This window comes from Engystomops pustulosus, chromosome 9 (assembly GCF_040894005.1).
Source record: "Engystomops pustulosus chromosome 9, aEngPut4.maternal, whole genome shotgun sequence".
NCBI lineage: Eukaryota > Metazoa > Chordata > Amphibia > Anura > Leptodactylidae > Engystomops > Engystomops pustulosus.
The window spans coordinates 57,031,960-57,051,806 of NC_092419.1; the positions used below are offsets into that span (position 1 = coordinate 57,031,960).

At 46.9% G+C, this 19,847-nt stretch overlaps 1 protein-coding gene across 3 annotated transcripts in view; it reads left to right on the plus strand.

The window, feature by feature from the left end:
- Positions 1-19,847, plus strand: part of BTK (Bruton tyrosine kinase) — a 300,928-nt gene that overhangs the window by 114,434 nt on the left and 166,647 nt on the right. For all 3 annotated transcript variants that reach the window (XM_072124772.1, XM_072124771.1, XM_072124773.1), the window contains one exon: positions 5,859-5,926. In XM_072124772.1, the coding sequence (XP_071980873.1) occupies positions 5,859-5,926 (68 nt within the window). The remainder of the gene's footprint in view (positions 1-5,858; positions 5,927-19,847) is intronic.

A 19,847-nucleotide genomic window follows, 5' to 3' on the forward strand; every position in this document is an offset into this window, starting at 1 on the left:
ATAAAACCAGTTAACCCAACCAACATCTTTACTCACAGCTCTCTGGGGAATAATGGACTCTAGACCTGCCCATATCTGATTGTGGGCCTTGTACTCATCTGGGACCCCCCTCCACTGTATCTATATAAACGTTGTCATCTAGGTGCTTCTCTCTCAGACCTTCAGAATTCTTTGGGATTCTCTACCTTTTCTTATGTGTCTGATCAAACTTATCCCTGGGGATCACGAGGAAGGAATACACAAGTGTTATCACCGTACACTCACCTTCCCAGCCTCCAGGCCTGACCTGACTCTCCTATCCCCACAAATCCAGTACACATCAGACACTGCTAATACAGGGCTACCTGTGCTGTCAGTGTTATAGAAGGTCATTGCCTGCACCAACCGTAGGTAAAGTCTCCTACTTTGGGGGCATCCTGATCACCCCTATAGCTATAGTGATAGTCATGGTTGGGGTGTCCCTGAGCAGTCAGAAGAGACCAGTCAGTCAGAGTAAGTAAGCATGGAATAGAAAGCGTGGAAGCGTGCTGACTCCCCTCTAGCTTCACAGACGTGGCACTGGTCAGCAGGACTTGGAAAGGACCATCTTAGCGAGGCTCCAGACTCTCTCTCTGGTGTCTCTTTACCACCACGTAGTCTCCAGGCTTCAGGTTATGCGTCCTGAGGTCTCTGTCTGGATCTGAAAAAGTAATCAGAAACACTTTGCGGACCTTTTCCAAGGCCTGGCTCAACTGTATGGCATATTCCACCTGGTTTCCTGCCATCAGCTATAGGGTCTATGGGAAGTAGGGGCCTAGTCTGGGTGCATAGCCAAAAAAATACTTCAAAGGGGAACAATCCCATCTTTCTGTTGGGGGTGTTCCTAACTGTATGGTGGGCAGCAGGAAAGCATTTGCTCCATGGTTTCCCTGCTTCCATGGCCTCATGGATCTCTAACTTAAGAGTGCCGTTTATTCTCTCAAACCCACAACTAATTCGGGAAGGGTAAGGGGTGTGCAGGGCCTGTTCTACACCCAGGAGGGACAAGGTTTCAGTCTTTACCTGTCCAGTGAAGTGGGTTGTGCGACTGGACTCTTTGGTCTCTGGAACTCCAAACCTGCAGAAAAATCTCACTCACCACCTTCTTGGCTGCAGCTCTGGCAGTAGCCTTGGTCACGGGAGAAGCTTCTGGCCACCCTGGAAAGAGATCAATGCACACAGGCACGTACTCCTACGTACCACTTTTTGGTAGCTGGATAAAATCCATCTGCAGTCTTTGGAAGGGATACAGAGGCTTGGGTGTCACCTTCTGTGGGGTCTTTACCACCTTACCCGGGTTGTGGCGGGCACAGACTATACAGGCTTTCACTAGTCTAGTGACAGGGGTAGTAACGCCCGGGACCACTTGCGGTTTATGAGCACTAGCATGGCCATTTTGGATGTGTATGTGTCCGTAGGCTACTTGACTTACTGTCGGGTGCAGGGCTCCGGCCAGGCACACCCTCTCTCCCAGCATCCAGGTCCCATTGGCATCTGGGCTCCAGCTTTCCTCCACTCTTCCTTCACTTCTGATGACTCTCGGGCCACCAGGGACTGGAACACCTGTGGATCAAACTTTTAGCTCAGAACTCAGCGCTGAGACTTCAGGACAGTCTCAGAGCTCCATGTGTGCAGCCGCCTTCGCCATCCCGTCAGCCACATACTTGCCCTTGGCTTGTGGAGTTACCAAATTGTGTGTGCTTTTAGTTTTACTATCCTCACCTCTTGTGGAAGTAAGAGAGCATCCGCGAGCATCCGTGAGCTTGCCATGCTTAAAGGGGTTCCCTGCAGAGGTGAGGAAATCTCTAGCCTTCCATATGGGTTCATAGTCGTGTTTAGACCCCAGGACTATACCTTGAGTATAGATGTTCGCCCTTTTACCTTCCACCAGCTGTAGCACTTCCCTGAGTGCCGTCACTTCACCTCCTGCGCTGATCTGTGTGGAGGGAGTGGTTCTGCTTGTACTACCTCATGTGCGCCACTGACCACTGTATATCCAGTGTAGAACCGTCTGTCTTCTCCTGCAGACCTGGAGCCATCTATGAGAAAAAACTCAACATCTGGGTTAATCACCCTTCTCTCCCCCCTCTCTGAATCCTGGAAGACTGGCGATAGAATGAAGGATTCAGAGCTGTGCACCTTATCAGTGTGTCCTGGGGCATCAGGAGTGCACACTGGAGTCTGAGCTGTCTGGCCTTTGCTCAGATGCTTGGGCTGTACTTGGGTGAGGACACTGTGCAAGGTATATGGCGTTTGCACTGTGACTGAGTGATCTAGGATCTAAGATCAACTCACTGGCCTTGCTGAGCAGATTGCTGGCTGCAGCTACTGACACATGAGGGGCTCCCTCACGACGAGTCTAACCGGGCCTTATAATGGGCCACTGGGGAGGCCACCACGCTCCTGGACTCGACACCTCTGGCGTGGCCTAGATACTCAGTGCAAAATTAAACAAAAGTTTGATCCAGTGGGATATGCCTAGGGCCGGTGCACACAGGATTTGCCACCTTAAGGCTATAGAATGCATCAATTGCCTCCTGACTAAGGGCAAATGGAGAAGAGGCAATTCAATTATCAAGGGGCAACATCAGGCTGGGGGCAGCAGACCTTATCCCAGGCTGCAGGAGCTGGCCAGTCCTAGAATCATGTGAAGAGGCTTAGGGCCTCAGGACAGGGGCACATTCTGGACTGCCAGCTTTCTTTCCACTGTCAGGTATCTGCCTGTGGCTGAGAAGCAGTGGCCTAGGAAGACCACCTTCTCCTGGCAGTACTGGAGCTCATCTCCGGAAACTTTACAACCCTTCTGGAACAGAAAACACATAAGGTCAATAAATGCATCCTGGCAAACAACAACAGTAGGTCCTCCGCATACTGAAAAGGAGAACATCCAGTAAGGGGCCAGTCTGCCAGTCTACTCCCTGTAGGACCGTGTAGTATGGAGTACTGGCTGGGGGAGTTTTACCCCCCTTGTGGGAATCTGCATCAGATATACTGAAATACTACACTGGTCCTGGTAATCTTCATGTAGGGGCACAGAGAGGAAAACATTTGCCAACAGGGAAGAGTTCTACAATTAAAGGCACTAACTCTATTTGGGGGGGCTTTCAGAAGAGGGGGACTGTTCTTGCTGACATCCTTGTCCATTACCACCCCCCTTGTCCCGCCCTGTTGGGGCCGTCTACGTTTCCTAGAGTGTGTCTCTTTGTATTCTTATCACAAGCAAATTCCTTTAAGTCTTTTAGATTGTCAGCTCTGTTTCCCCCACTCAACATAGATGCTTTCTGTGTGCTTCAAGGCCACTTCTCACAGACACAGATAAGACAAAGCCCAGCTGCACAGAGATCTCCCCCTGATTAACTCTTTCAACTCCAGAAAGCAGGTACCAGAGACATTGCAACACTTTTTCTAGCAATTTTTCTGCAATTGTCAAGATCAAATAAGTTTAAAAATAAAATAAACAAAATAAACAAACAGAGTTGCACACTCAAGACCCTTAGCAAACGTTTGAAATTGATGATAATAATCACCTGCCGGCATTTATTTCAAACATCCGCCAGGACACCTCAAGGGTGACTCGGCTGCTATCCTACAACCAGCCTACAGTGTAGAGTTATAGGCAGTTAACTTTCAGGGACTTGAAAACAATATACTGTCTTAAGATGGCCACCACTAAAAGATGGTAGGGCGTGTCATCTTCTCTAACCCCCAGATACGGGGGTGGAGTCTAAGAGGGTGCTGGTTGCATTCCAAAAGATTTTTCTTTTTTTTCTTTTTTTAATGAGCACTCTCTAGGATTCCTGTCCCTCTGCCATTGGTCTGTCCGTAGTCACTGGTCTAAGTCTCCAGTAATCAACCCCATCCACTTTCCTTTGTCATTAACTCTCTACTTACATCAAAACAACCTTCTGCCTGGGTGTGCCACTTCTGTCTTTGAGCCAGCCACCATTTACATCAAGTGCTGTCTCCTACCTCTGCACACTCAGGGAATCATCTAACATACCCAAAAACTTTAATACCTCATAACTTCCTTTAACCCACTCTTTACCTTTCCTGTGTGACACTATGTCAGTCGTCTTTTAGCTCTGCAGTGTCCAGCTACAGTCTTACTTTGCTCACTACCCATTTTGTGGAATCTGTGGAATACCTGATTTTGTTCAAGGGCTATAGATATCCTCCGTACATACAGCTCCAGACTACCCCGCTAACTATCAGTAAGTACAAATTAGAGACCTTCACACAATATTTCAGAAATCAAGGAGAACCCTCAACTGTAAAATTCCTGTCAGTGTCCTTCCTGCCTCTACTGTATTTTCCGCATCACGGGGCCGCATCAATCCCGAAGGAACGATACGTAAATTTGGCCAGAATTTGTCTCTGCAAACTTCCAGATTCTATCCGCGCTTACATGAACAAAAATCTCCACCATCACAAACTTTCTGAACTATCTCAACAATCCACAAGAGGGCACTGCAGACCTTTTTCTACAACATACATTGTCACGTCCAGTCTCTGTCGGTCACCTTACAACGGATCCTTTGCCGAAATCATCGAGCACATACTATTATATATGGACATGTAAGGCAAAGTACATAATATCACACAAGGAGATGACCTTACCCAGTCCCTTTCAGCCAGTGAAACAGAACTACAGTCAAGGTAGACAAAAATAGACTTGACTTACCCCGACGAGCGCTCATTGTCAGTTCTGGTCACTGGCCGTCTGGACTCTTGCGGAGGTCACCTCGATGGCTAGATGCCCATAAAAGTATGCCCACCCAGGAAGACGCCATTTCTTATAGATTTATATCTGGGGCTCAAACCCCTAATCATTGTAAGGTGACTTTCAAATTAAATGAGTCTGTGTCCAGCGCTGGAATTGACTAACTTGAATGAAAAGACAAGACCTGTCCTTGCAGGAAGTTAGCAACAAGACTAATAAATTTATTGAGGGACGGACATTTATAGAAAACCATAAGGCACTTTACATAAGGCGTGTAATTAGGAAAGCAGCAACTATAATTGGGTGTTCTCACCCAGGAAATGTAACACTATTGGATGTAAGCACACAAAGGAGTCTAATACTATTGGCTACATGCAAATACTGAAACTTCACATAAACCAAATGTCCAGATGTCCACCTGGATACCTTCCTCTAGGTGGTGCTAGTGAGCACTAAGTCTTTGTGTGCTTTTCTAAGGAATGAGACCCACACCCAAACTTCAGTAATCACTAAACAAAGTTATATGAAATGAATACTGAATCTTTAAAATGTCCGACAATACGTAAGATGGCGTCTGAGTCCAGTGTAATATCTTTAACAGCGAAAAAGAAGGTGCTGTTTCACCACGATAGTGTACCAGCACAAGCTGCACGCCAAGCTGCATGAATTGCGTTATGAATTGTTGCCGCACCCCCTGTATTCACCCAATTTGGCACCCTGCGACTTTTTCTTGTTCCCTAACATGAAGAAATGGCTTGCGGGAAAAAAAATTTAGCTCAAATGAGGAAGTCATCGCCATGACAGAGGCGTATTTTGGAGAGTTCAACAAATCCTACCTTTTGGGAGGGGAGAAGTGTATCTTTGTAAAAGGACTATGTTGAAAAATAATTTTTTATTTTTTTTTTAAATTGTATCTTCATTTCTAACATGGGTACTTATTGAACCGCCCTCATATATTTTTGCTTTAGGCTCTAGGAAGGCTTTGTTTCAATCCACTTCAATCCACACTTTGCTTTCTTATTGATTGACTATACAGTACCATAAAACTAAATATCAACAACTACTCAGTTGTTTTTGTTAGAAATGCAAAATTACATAATTTACTTTCACTGTCTTACAGTGCTAAGGAATGATTCTTCAAAAAGAAGATCTAGAAAACCACTTCCACCTGCACCTTCTGATGCATCGGTAATCATGAATGCTGAATTTTTTTTTTAGAATGCCTGTCTGAGTTTAGTCTAAAATGCTCAGATGTATCGTCATGTTGGTCCTAGATCCATAGCGTTTATGCACATGAAAGATGTCTGAATGCCATCAGGCACAGATTATATGTTTTTTTCTTTATAGTATTGACAGACAAATGACTAAAAAGAGATTACATCTAGCAGATAGAAGGGAAAGTGCTGAGGAAGCAGGGGGAGGGGAAGGGGGAAGCAACGTGATAGCCTTTGAAGACAAAGCAAAGAGGGGCTCTAGTAACACCAAGCCATAGGCCTTCTGGCTCATTAGCATAATCTTAAAAGTCGATTGTAGTAGGAAGGAGGCTTGGAAAACAAATATAAGGCCCCTTTCACACTTGCGTTTTTCATGCACGTTTTCTGCGCATGCTTTTGACGCGCAGAACTTGCATTGCACTCTGACCCATTGTAACCAATGGGTCTTTTCAGACCTGAATTTTTTTTCATGCACACACGCACACACGCGCACCATACAAGTCTATGGAGATGCATCAAAAACGCATTGCACTCTGAGACACTTGCAAGTGCAATACAAGTGCAATGCGTTTTTCACGCATCAATTGCCATAGAAAAGATAGAGCTCAGTCCTGAGTCCATTTCGCGCGCATTTTCTTTGTGTGAAAAACGCATTGAAATTGCATTGAAAACGCGCGTGAAAAACTGAGACACTGAACAAACTCTGACTGAAAACTGATTGCACTCTGATGCAAAATGTGCGTTTTTCACTGACCAAACCCTGATCGCACCCTGATCAAACTCTGACGTGATCTGCAACGCAAGTGTGGAAGGGGCCTAAGAGGATTACCATAGTCATGGTGCCTGACATTATGAAGGTATAGCTTGTGGAAGGCTATCACAAAAAAAAACAGAGAAATAGCTTGCACAAGGTGGAACAAAATGAAGATATAAGAGGTTAAAACATACCTAAACATTTTAGAAAATTGCGTGAATCGATATTCCACATTATAATACTTTTTCCCATGACTTCCTGTCTACTTTTAGTAGTATCTAAAATTCAGTTCTCCTCTATTCACACTGGCATCTTATAGTAAAGAAATGTATAGTTTCTGAAGAGTTAACTCTTAAAGGCACTCAGTAGATACAGAACTGAACTGTATTCAGTTACAGAACTGAATAGTCAAGTGAAAAATGATATAGGCATAAAAGGAATATTTAGTCTCATCTCCTTATCTATCTGCCTTATATAGACTTGAGAATGCTTTCCGACAAGTGGCGTAACAACAGCCGTGGCAACCGTAGCGGCTGCAACGGGGCCCATGTTGCCCAGGAGCCAGGGAAGAATGGCAGAACAAAAATGTACTAATTCCATTCTCCCGGCCCTTTGCAACCCAGCAGTAACAGTGGCCCACTGCCTGCCCACACAGCCGCACCTCCCACCTGGGCGCTCAGCACAGCATGTGTGCACAAATATGTATATGTAGAATTTGTGATGGTAGGCTGGACAAACTTACTTGGCCGATGCATTTTATAGTATGAGGAACATGAACTGCGGGATGCATCTAAAAAAACATATAAAAATATGCAATCTGCTATGGGACCCAACCTCTTCTAGTTATGCCCATTTCAGACACTGTAAATAGGTCTTTTTTCTTAATGAAGTGTATTACAAGTTTTACATTTATCATCTGAACTGTTCATTTCTGAAACAAAAATATTTTTTAGATTTGGTTACATGTTAACCCCTTAAAGGGAACCTGTCACCAGGAGACCCATTTTTAGCACTCCCCTAGTCCCCACAGAGCATAGTACATACGCTGCCAAAGTGTTTTTGTATAAAAAATTGGTTTTACAGAAAAAAAGATATGTTATATTATACCTTTCATTAGCATCTGCTGTGTGACTAGGCAGTTGCCAAAAGGGAGGGGCTGGAAAGGAGCAGTTCCCACCCCACCCTTGGGAAACAGCTTCTCCATGTGACCTTTTCAAATATATGAAAACACCCATCACTTGGCTTAGCGACGCCCCCTGCTCCTCAACAGCCAATCCCGAGTGTGGGGAGTTATTCATATATTTGAAAGGTCACATGTTTCCCAAGGGTGGGGGGGAACTGCTCCTTTCCAGATCCTCCCTTTTGGCAACTGCCAAGTCACACAGCAGATGCTAATGAAAGGTACAATATAACATATCTTTTTTTCCGTAAAACCAATTTTTTAGACAAAAACACTTTGGCAGTGTATGTACTATGCTCTGTGGGGACTGGGGGAGTGCTAAAAATGGGTCTCCTGGTGACAGGTTCCCTTTAATGATGAGCATCATAATAGAACTGTGCAGCGGACAGTTTCCTGCAAAGTGCCATATTGTTGTTAAACATTTGAAATCTGAGATGCTCGCAAGTGTGGAGGTCACTCGTGTCGCTCTATTTCATTTGATTTGGGTTGTGGTCTGGATGCATCACTATTAGAGATGAGCGAACATACTCGTCCGAGCTTGATGCTCGTTCGAGCATTAGCGTACTCGAAACTGCTCGTTGCTCGGACGAATACTTCGCCCGCTCGAGAAAATGGCATCTCCCGCCGTTTTGCTTTTTGGCGGCCAGAAACAGAGCCAATCACAAGCCAGGAGACTCTGCACTCCACCCAGCATGACGTGGTACCCTTACACGTCGATAGCAGTGGTTGGCTGGTCAGATCAGGTGACCCTGGAATAGACTAGCCCCTGCCTGCGCTGCTCGGATCATTCTGTGTCTGGATGCCGCTAGGGAGAGAGCTGCTGCTGGTCAGGGAAAGCGTTAGGCTGTTCTATTAGAATAGTGTTAGGCAGGAGTGATTCTACAAGAACCCAACAGCCCTTCTTAGGGCTACAATAACGTTATACATTTTTTTATTTTTATTTGCAGCTAGTACCATATTGTGAGGAATTTGAAGGGGGACTTGCTACCGTTGTGTTTAGCTCTTAGTGACACACATATCCACCTCAAACACCAAAGTGGGAAAATTTATTAGGGGTTTGATTTCAATTAGGCACAGTCTGCCATTTACTTTTTATTTTACGTTTATTTTTTCATAACTCAGCGTCATCTCATCTGGCATAGCAGTGTGCTTTCATACTTGGCTAGAAAATAGCCATAGGAGAATCCAAACGGCTTACTTAGGCCTACAATGGCGTTATATATATTTTATTTCTGGTTGATCTGCTGGTGGCTGTCCTTGCTGTAGTGCATCTACTACCATATTGTGAGGAATTTGTAGTGAGACTTGCGACCGTTGTGTTTAGCGCTTAGTGACGCACATATCCATCGCAAAGACCGAAGTGGGAAAATTTATTAGGGGTTTGATTTCAATTAGGCACAGTCTGCCAGTTTCTTTTTATTTTACGTTTATTTTTTTAATAACTCAGCGTCATCTCATCTGGCATAGCAGTGTGCTTTCATACTTGGCTAGAAAATAGCCATAGCAATAGGATAGCATCGTTTGGTTTTAAAAACTAAAAAACACAAAAAAAAAAAAAACACAAAAAAACACAAAAAAAAGTTTAAAAAAAATTAAAGTTATAACTTTCATTTTCAAAATGTTTAACCCGAGGGCTAGGGGTAGAGGACGAGGGCGGGGACGTGGGCGTCCAACTACTGCAGGGGTCAGAGGCCGTGGTCCTGGGCGGGGTGAGACACCACCTGCTGATGAGGGAGCAGGGGAACGCCGCAGAGCTACACTCCCTAGGTTCATGTCTGAAGTTACTGGGACTCGTGGTAGAGCACTGTTGAGGCCAGAACAGTGCGAACAGGTGATGTCGTGGATTGCCGACAATGCTTCGAGCAATTTGTCCACCAGTCAGTCTTCCACGCAGTCCACCCATGTCACCGAAATCGGCACTCCTCCAGCTCCTGCACCTCAGCCTCCTCCCCCCCAGTCTGCCCCCTCCCAGGAAAATTTGGCATTTGAACCGGCATACTCTGAGGAACTGTTTTCTGGACCCTTCCCACAGTCACAAACCACTTGTCCGGTTGCTGCTGAGCAATTTTCCGATGCCCAGGTTTTCCACCAGTCGCAGTCTGTGGGTGATGATGACCTTCTTGACGTAGTGGAAGAAGTGTGTAAAGAGGTGTCCGACGATGAGGAGACACGGTTGTCAGACAGTGGTGAAGTTGTTGTCAGGGCAGGAAGTCCGAGGGGGGAGCAGACTGAGGGATCGGAGGATGATGAGGTGACAGACCCAAGCTGGGTTGAGAGGCCGGGTGAACACAGTGCTTCTGAGACGGAGGAGAGTCCTCGACCAGAACAGGTTGGAAGAGGCAGTGGTGGGGCCAGACGGAGAGGCAGGGCCAGAGCAGGTGCATCAGCGCCAAATGTGTCACGTAGTGAAGCTCCCGTGGCGAGGGCTCCTGCGGCGAGGGCTAGATTTTCAGAAGTCTGGAGGTTCTTTAAGGAAACACCGGATGACCGACGGACTGTGGTGTGCAACCTTTGCCAAACCAGGATCAGCAGGGGTTCCACCACTACTAGCTTAACTACCACCAGTATGCGCAGGCATATGAATGCTAAACACCCCACTCCGTGGCACCAAGCCCGTTCACCTCCGGCCGTGCACACCACTGCTCCTTCCCCTGTGTCAGCTGATAGTCAGCCCCCTGCCCAGGACCCTGGCACAAAAACCCCATCGTCGCCTCCACGATCCTCCACAGCATCCACCAGCGTTCAGCTCTCCATACCCCAGACGCTGGAGCGGAAACGGAAATATAGTGCAACCCACCCGCACGCCCAAGCCCTTAATGTCCACATCTCCAGATTGCTTAGCCTGGAGATGCTGCCCTATAGGCTAGTAGAGACCGAGGCCTTTCGCAACCTCATGGCGGCGGCCGCCCCTCGGTATTCGGTCCCCAGCCGCCACTACTTTTCCCGATGTGCCGTCCCAGCCCTGCACCAGCACGTGTCAGACAACATCATCCGTGCCCTGACCAACGCCGTTTATGACAAGGTCCACCTGACCACGGACACGTGGACGAGTGCTGCCGGGCAGGGCCACTATATATCGCTGACGGCACATTGGGTTAACTTGGTGGAGGCTGGGACCGAGTCTGACCCTGCGGCTGGTCATATACTGCCGACGCCGAGGATTGCGGGGTCTACCTCGGTCCTGGTCTTTCAGGCCTACTATGCCTCCTCCTCCTCCCACCCCTCCTCCACCTCCTCCTCCGAACTACCATCCGTGGGCATGGCGCCATCAGTCGCTAGCTCTAGGCACAGCAGCAGTGCCGTCGCTAAGCGACAGCAGGCGGTGCTCAAACTGCTTAGCCTAGGCGATAAAAGGCGCACCGCCCAAGAGCTATTACAGGGCATTCCACATCAAACTTGTTAACTTTGTCGCCACCTGCTGTGTAATCCACAAAATATACTGGCAAACTTTTATCATTTACCGATATTATTTCAGCGCTTCTTGCGCATCTGTTTAAATTCCCCTCACCCGCCATATCCTAAACTTATAAGAACGCTACTACACTTGATCTTATACAAAAGGTTCTTAGAAGTGCTGTTTGGGGAGTAGCCTAGAGACAGGGGCTTGGATTGGCGAAAGCTCGCCTGGCAGCGGAGCGCCAGCTCCATCCCAAGATCCAACTAACATAGTTTTAACTGCAGCACCTTTAATCTACTACTAGTTCACTGCCTCCATACATGGTCCCCTTATCAAACGAGCTGTGTCAGGCAGAATTTTGGGTTGTTTTCATGGCTTCCACATCAAACTTGTTAACTTTGTCGCCACCCTGCTGTGTAATCCACAAAATATACTGGCAAACTTTTATCATTTACCGATATTATTTGAGCGCTTCTTGCTCACCTCCTTTGGTTCCTCTCTGCCACCCATTGGTTTTAAGCCTGAGTCCATTTGGGGTATGTTGCCAAGACACTCTCTAGCCTGCCGCTGCTGCCTCTGCATGCCGTCCCCTATAGTGTCAGGGTCAATTATTGGATGTTTTAGATGCTATCTAGCTTCATTCTGTCACTCTGTCATGGCCATGCTGTTGCCCATAATTTTGGCATAATGGTGCGTTTAAGCAGCCTCAGAGGCATCCATGCATGCTGCCCCTGCTGTTTCCTGTCCATTTCTGTGGTGTTTCCATCCTTTTCTGAGGTTTCCAGGTGTTTGGCCAAGCTTCCCTGTGCAGAGCCTTGGTCCCCTTGAAAAATGCTCGAGTCTCCCATTGACTTCAATGGGGCTCGTTATTCGAGACGAGCACTCGAGCATCGGGAAAAGTTTGTCTCGAATAACGAGTACCCGAGCATTTTAGTGCTCGCTCATCTCTAATCACTATATCAATCATTTCATACCAATAGTACTCTAGTGTGCAAAGTAACTCATTTTGTAGGATGCATATCCAAATCACAGAACAGCATTGAGACATCTATTGATCTTTGTCTGCCTTTGCCTGCGAAACAACCCCATATAATCAGGACTTTACAATTACTTCAATTTCTCAATCCATTAGTCTTCTTTTTCCTTGAGTCTTTCAGACCCATTTGTACCCATCAGAGCAAGATGAGGTTTCTTCAACTTTTTCGTGCCACCATTTCAGACATGTGTCACCTTTATTAGCACTACCATTCTTGTGCTTGTGCACTTAATGGTGAAGGAAAGAAAATGGACATAGGTGCCAAACTAATGAGTATAGTTTGAAATGTATTGGTCAAAGACCAATCTTCTTTACTGGACACCATCTGTTCCAGAGCAGGGACTCCGAGCTGCCTTCAGTATTACAAGCTTGTTACAGGTAAACTCTAATACACAGGAGTGGGTTACCAGAGGGCCACCTCTATTTACTCTTTTATTACTACACACAGTAGCATGATGATACACCTTGTTCACTCTGATATTTTGCCTGGATGTCCACCTTTTAGCTTTGGAATGGTGGACGGACTTTATTTTGTGTTCCTACAACTGTCCTGGAACTCACATGATGTGATTTGCCAATGTTCTTGACTGAGAGCTTGCTATTGATAAGCAAGATGATGCTATTTCTTTATTCTTGGTAAATCATCTTCCTGTTTGCACCTCGATTCGAACCAGTGACATTATGCTTGTGATTCAACCTAATATCACGCTGTGCTCTTAGGGAATGTGAGAACAGGATGTAACTAGAAGTATACAAGAAGAAAAAGATTGTTCCATCAACGGGAGCAAAGCAGTAACAATGCAATTACATGAAAGGAATCTGCATACCTTATAATATGCTAAATTGTCAAATATATGTATGATAGTTCGAGATGGGCGAATCGATTCGAATGAAGTAGAATTCGATAAGAATTTCACAGAAAATTTGATTCATCACAAACCCAAAGTTTATGCTGATGCCAAAGTTTATGCTGCTGGAGCAGCGCTGGATTCAGCTTCCGGCCTGACCTGACAACCATCCGGTCTGCATACACAGTGCTGTGAATAGGGACGGGTAGGCGTGGCCGGCCACAGACAGCTGGAAGCTGAGTCCAGCGCTGCCCCTGCAACCATGTCTGTTTACATGGCGCGCGGACCGGAGCAACATCAGCTCGGGACAACTAGAGGGCGTCAGCAGCAGCTTAAGTCTGGAGTCCTTAAAGAGCAGCTTCCTTCACCTGCCTAGTGAGAAGGGTAGCCGCCACCAGCAGCAGCAAGACATGGAGCAGACCCTGTACCAGCAGGTGGTGGCCTACTTGGACAGCACTCTACCACCCCAGGTAGAGGATCCCTCAGACTACTGGGCATCTCGATGTTTGGCCGAAACTTGTGGAGTCCTTCCAGCCAGTGGTGTAGCATCAGAGTTGGTGTTCATTGCGGCGGGGTCATCGTTACCTCTAAGGAGAACCCACTTGTCCACTCGTAATGTGGAGAGACTGACTTATGTCAAGATGAATCAGGCATGGATTGGCCAGGATTTCAACACACCAATGCCTTATGCATCAGATTAGATCAGCCATGACGCCTCCCCAAAACATTGAGAAAGGAGTCTGGATTGTAACTACCTGCCTCAGCCACTATACTGATGCTGCCACCCGACTGATGCCACACATCTGCTGCCAGTTGCTCCATCTGCCTCCCACCATCTTTACTCGGGACTGGAATTGTCACCCACCTCCACAGTCATTGTGCCACTTTCTGACCTCCTGCTGCTGCTTGCGGCACGTCCACACTCTTTCATTGTGCCACACTGTGGCCTACCATGTTGCTGCCACCACCAGAATTTGTCATTGTGCCATTCTCTGACCTCATGCTGCTGCTACTGCTGCCGCCCACAAACACACACTGTGATTGTGCCACTCTCTGACCTCCTGCTGTTGCCGCTACCCCCACACTTTGTCATTGTGCCACTCTGTGGCCTACCATGTCGCTACCACCTCCAGAATTTGTCATTGTGCCACTCTCTGACTTCCTGCTGCTGCTGCCGCCACCTCTACACTCTGTCAATGTGCCACACTGTGGTCTACCATGTTGCTGTCACCACCAGAATTTGTCATTATGCCACTCTCTGGTTTCATGCTGCAGCTGCTGTCGTCACCTCCACACTCTGTCATTGTGCCACTCTGTGGCCTACCATGTTGCTGCCACCTCCAGAATTTGTCATTGTGCCACACTCGGACCTCAAGCTGCTGCCGCCCCCTCCACGCTCTGTCATTGTGCCACTCTGTGGCCTACCATGTTGCTGCCACCTCCAGAATTTGTCATTGTGCCACTCTCTGACCTCATGCAGCTGCTACTGCTGCCGCCCACCTACACACACTGTGATTGTGCCACTCTCTGACCTCCAGCTGCTGCTACCACCCCCACACTTTGTCATTGTGCCACTCTGTGGCCTACCATGTTGCTGCCACTTCCAGAATTTGTCATTGTGCCACTCTCTGACCTCATGCTGCTGCTGCCACCTCCACACTCTCATTGTGCCACACTGTGGCCTACCATGTTGCTGCCACCACCAGAATTTGTCATTGTGCCACTCTCTGACCTCATGCTGCTGCTAATGCTGCTGCCACATATACACCCAGTGATTGTGCCAGTCTCTGACCTCCTGCTGCTGCCACCACCTCCACATTCTTTCATTGTGCCAAACTGTGGCCTACCATGTTGCTGTCACCACAAGAATTTGTCATTATGCCACTCTCTGGTTTCATGCTGCAGCTGCTGTCCTCACCTCCACTCTCTGACCTCATGCTGCTGCTGCCACCTCCACACTCTCATTGTGCCACACTGTGGCCTACCATGTTGCTGCCACCACCAGAATTTGTCATTGTGCCACTCTCTGACCTCATGCTGCTGCTAATGCTGCTGCCACATATACACCCAGTGATTGTGCCAGTCTCTGACCTCCTGCTGCTGCCACCACCTCCACATTCTTTCATTGTGCCACTCTGTGGCCTACCATGTTGCTGCCACCTCCAGAATTTGTCATTGTGCCACTCTCTGACCTCAAGCTGCTTCCGCCCCCTCCACGCTCTGTCATTGTGCCACTCTGTGGCCTACCATGTTGCTGCCACCTCCAGAATTTGTCATCTTGCCACTCTCTGACCTCCACACTGTGGCCTACCATGTTGCTGCCACCATCATTTGTCATTGTGCCACTCTATGGCCTCATGCTGCTGCTACTGCTGCCGCCCACCTACACACACCGTGATTGTGCCACTCTCTGACCTCATGCTGCTGCTGCCACTTCCACACTCTGTCATCGTGCCACACTGTGGCCTGCCATGTTGCTGCCACCACAAGAATTTGTCACTGTGCCGCTCTCTGACCTCTTGCTGCTGCCGGCACCTCCACACTCTGCGGCCTACTCATGCTGCTGTCAACTGACCACTGTCTTCCTGAAACACACTGTGATTTCCATAATGCTGTTTTCACCCTCCACCACTCTACATCGTTGCCACTATGTTTGGTTTTCCCCTTTGTTTCATCTGTCAGAAGGAATGAAAAGTTTCAGTATGGATAGCCAAAAGCAGGAGTAGATACAGAACACAGAGGACATGCAAATATCCCATTTACTGGTCATCTCTGTTTTGGATCAATTCCTGTTTGTTTTTGGCTTTAGCAATACTGATGGATTATTGACCGATTGAAAGCGGACACTGACAGATGAAAAGTAGGGCAAAATGATCAGTCACGTCAATGCAAAACTACTGCCGACACCCTCTCCACTAGCTATGATAAATCCAAAAGCATATCTCAATTGGGTATATTACTTACTAATCCTTACTACTCAATTTAAAATTCACTGACAACTCCTCCAAAGATTTCAATCCACTCACCCACATTATCTGGTGCACATAAAGGATACCTTTCTCATGCAAAAATCTATAGCCTTCGATAGGTGCTAAGGTCCAATGCCCGTCTCCCAATAAAGGTGTTAAGTGTAAAAAATGTTTCCACTCCAATTCTATTTTTACCTTATCCCACACCCATTGCATCAGTTTAAATAAGGTACAATTAATTTTAAATTCCTCCCTAACCATTACCTTTCACTCAAGCAAACTCCATACGCCCTTTCAAATAATTATGACTTTACCCCAATATGTAATAAATATTCTCTATTGACAAATTTAATTTCTTCCATATATCAACTTTTAATCTCAATTTACGTAGTAAAGGTATGACATTCAAAGCTTTATAATCCTGTGGATTTTTACTAATACAGACACCCAAATATTTAGTCACTGACAGCCTTTGGAGCTGACCAAGAGCCTGACTTTCCTCCAACAATGGATCCAATGGGAGAAAAGAGGATTTATTCCAGTTAATTTTTATGCCGGAGATCCTGCCATGATGTTTTATCATATCAATTATTGCTTGGATCATATTCCCTGAGTTGTCTAGATATGTCATCTGCATAAAGTTGCAATCTATCTTCTCTAGCCCCCCCCCCCCCCCCTCATAAAGCCCCTCAACAAATTACTATTTCTCAAAAGGCAAGGCAATGGCTTCAATTAAATTACAAACAATAAGGGGGGCAGAGGGCATCCTTGCCTTGTACCTCTAGAAAGTTACATTGCCGCAGAGGCTTTCTCATTTATACTCACCCTTGCAGTTTGCCCCCTTATACAACAACACCACCCAGCTAATGAAGAGAGACCCAAATCCCATAGACTCAAGGGTAGCCCAGACATAGTCCCACTCGACCCGATCAAAAGCCTTGACCGCGTCGAGTGAGACCAACATCCTACAGCCCTCCGCTTTACACGGAGACTGAATATTCCACTATGTATTCATAATGCTATTACGGACCTATTTCCCCGTCATGAACCCAGACTGATCCTTATGTATTACTGCGGGCATTATCCTCATTAACCTTTTTGCCAGAATCTTGGCCAGTAGTTTATATTATGATTTCAACAGGGGAATCAGTCTATAAGCCTCCATATCCTGGGGATCTTTCCCCTCCTTTAATAACAAACTAATAAGGGCCTCCCTCATTGAAGCTGGTAATTCACCCTTGCTAAGTGAAGAGTTGTATACCTCAAGAAGCTTAGGAAGAATCAAATCCGAGACCTGTATTAGGGCATCCGGTGGTATCCCGTCAGACCCCACTGCCTTGCCCTTTGGAAGATCCTGCAGGGCCTCTCTCATTTCCTCCATCGTTATTGGGCTTTCTAAGCACTGGACTTCCTTCTATAGAGATTTTAGGGGTATGGATTCCTTCCAGCATTTCTGCAATTGCATCCTTGCTCACACCTAACTCTGTATATACCTTTTTAAAAAAGTCCTGAAATTCTTTTCTAATTCCTTCTTGCGAAGTAATCACCACACCATTTTTGGCTCTTATCCCTCCAATATCATTTTTGGATCTTTGGTTTTTAACCAGTGAAGCTAGTTTTTACATTGAGGTGAATTGCCCCATTATATTTTTCTGGGTCTGCCTTTTAGCAGAAAGCAACACTCTCTCCATGCACACTGATTTCAAACATTCCTGAGCATCAATCCATAATTTATTGTTTTCCTCCGTAGGGTTGAGCAGGAAAGATTTTTCCAATTCAATCACTCTCTATTTTAACCTCTTGCAATTGTGCATTACCTCTTCACTTATATCGTGCCATGCTTCCTTGCACCGCCCCTCTAAGACAGGCCTTGAATGCATCCCATACAACTCTTACATCCAGCGTATACCCACATTTTTCCAAAAATAGTTTAATATCTTCCTTTAACCCCTTATCACCGACACTAGTTTTCAGCTCAATGACCAGACTCGATTTTTCAAATCTGACATGTCTCACGATAATTGGTTATAACTTCGGAACGCTTTAACATATCCGGGTGATTTTGAGAATGTTTTCTCGTGACACATTGTACTTCATGTTAGTTATAAAATTTAAGTGATAAGTTTTGCGTTTCGTTCTGAAAAAAAGGGAAAATTTGGCAAAAGTTTGTAAAAATTCTTCATTTTCCAAGTTTGAAATGTTCTGGTTTCCAGACAAGATGTAAAACTACCCAAAAAGTTTGATAATTAACATTTACAGAATATCTGCTTTATGTTGGGATGATATTTTATGCTTCCGGTCATTTTTCTAGGATGTTATGAGGTGCAGAACTTTAGGTGCGATTTTTCTTATTTTCATGAAAATTGCCAAAACTCACATTTTGAGGGACAACTCAGCTTTCAAGTGACCTTGAGAGGCCTAAACAGGGCCGGATTAAGGGTGGTGCGGGCCCCTGGGCGCAAAATCTGGTGGAGGCCCCCACTGAGTGCAGCGTGCATACTCGTCCTCCTGCTCACTATCCACTATCCCCGCAGGTACACCGCTACATACAGCCGCCTCATCCCTAGTAACACAGCTACATATAGCCACCTCATCCCCTGTAACACAGCTACATACAGCCGTCTCGCCCCCAGTAACACAGCTACATACAGCCGCCTCGCTCCCAGTAACACAGCTACATACAGCCGCCTCGCCCCCAGTAACACAGCTACATACAGCCGCCTCGCTCCCAGTAACACAGCTACATACAGCCGCCTCGCTCCCAGTAACACAGCTACATACAGCCGCCTCTTCTCCAGTAACACAGCTACATACAGCCACCTTGCCGCCCAGTAACACAGCTACATACAGCCGCCTCGCCCCTAGTAACACAGTGACATACAGCCGCCTCATCCCTAGTAACACAGTGACATACAGCTGCCTCATCCCCAGTAACACATCTACATACAGCCGCCTCGCCCCCAGTAACACAGCTACATACAGCCGCCTCGTCCCCAGTAACACAGCTACATACAGCCGCCTCGCCCCTAGTAACACATCTACATACAGCCGCCTCATCCCCAGTAACACAGCTACATACAGCCACCTCATCCCTAGTAACACAGCTACGTACAGCCGTCTCACCCCCAGTAACACCGCTACGTACAGCCGCCTCGCTCCCAGTAACACAGCTACGTACAGCCGCCTCATCCCTAGTAACACAGCTACATACAGCCGCCTCGTCCCCAGTAACACAGCTACATACAGCCGCCTCGTCCCCAGTAACACAGCTACATACAGCCGTCTCGCCCCCAGTAACACAGCTACATACAGCCGCCTCGTCTCCAGTAACACAGCTACATACAGCCGTCTCACCCCTAGTAACACAGCTACATACAGCCGCCTCATCCCTACTAACACAGCTACATGCAGCCGCTTCATCCCTAGTAACACAGCTACATACAGCCGCCTCGCCCCCTGTAACACAGCTACATACAGCCGCCTCATCCCTAGTAACACAGCTACGTACAGCCGCCTCATCCCTAGTAACACAGCTACATACAGCTGCCTCACCCCCAGTAACACAGCTACATACAGCCGCCTCGTCCCCAGTAACACAGCTACATACAGCCGTCTCGCCCCCAGTAACACAGCTACATACAGCTGCCTCGTCCCCAGTAACACAGCTACATACAGCCGCCTCGTCCCCAGTAACACAGCTACATACAGCCG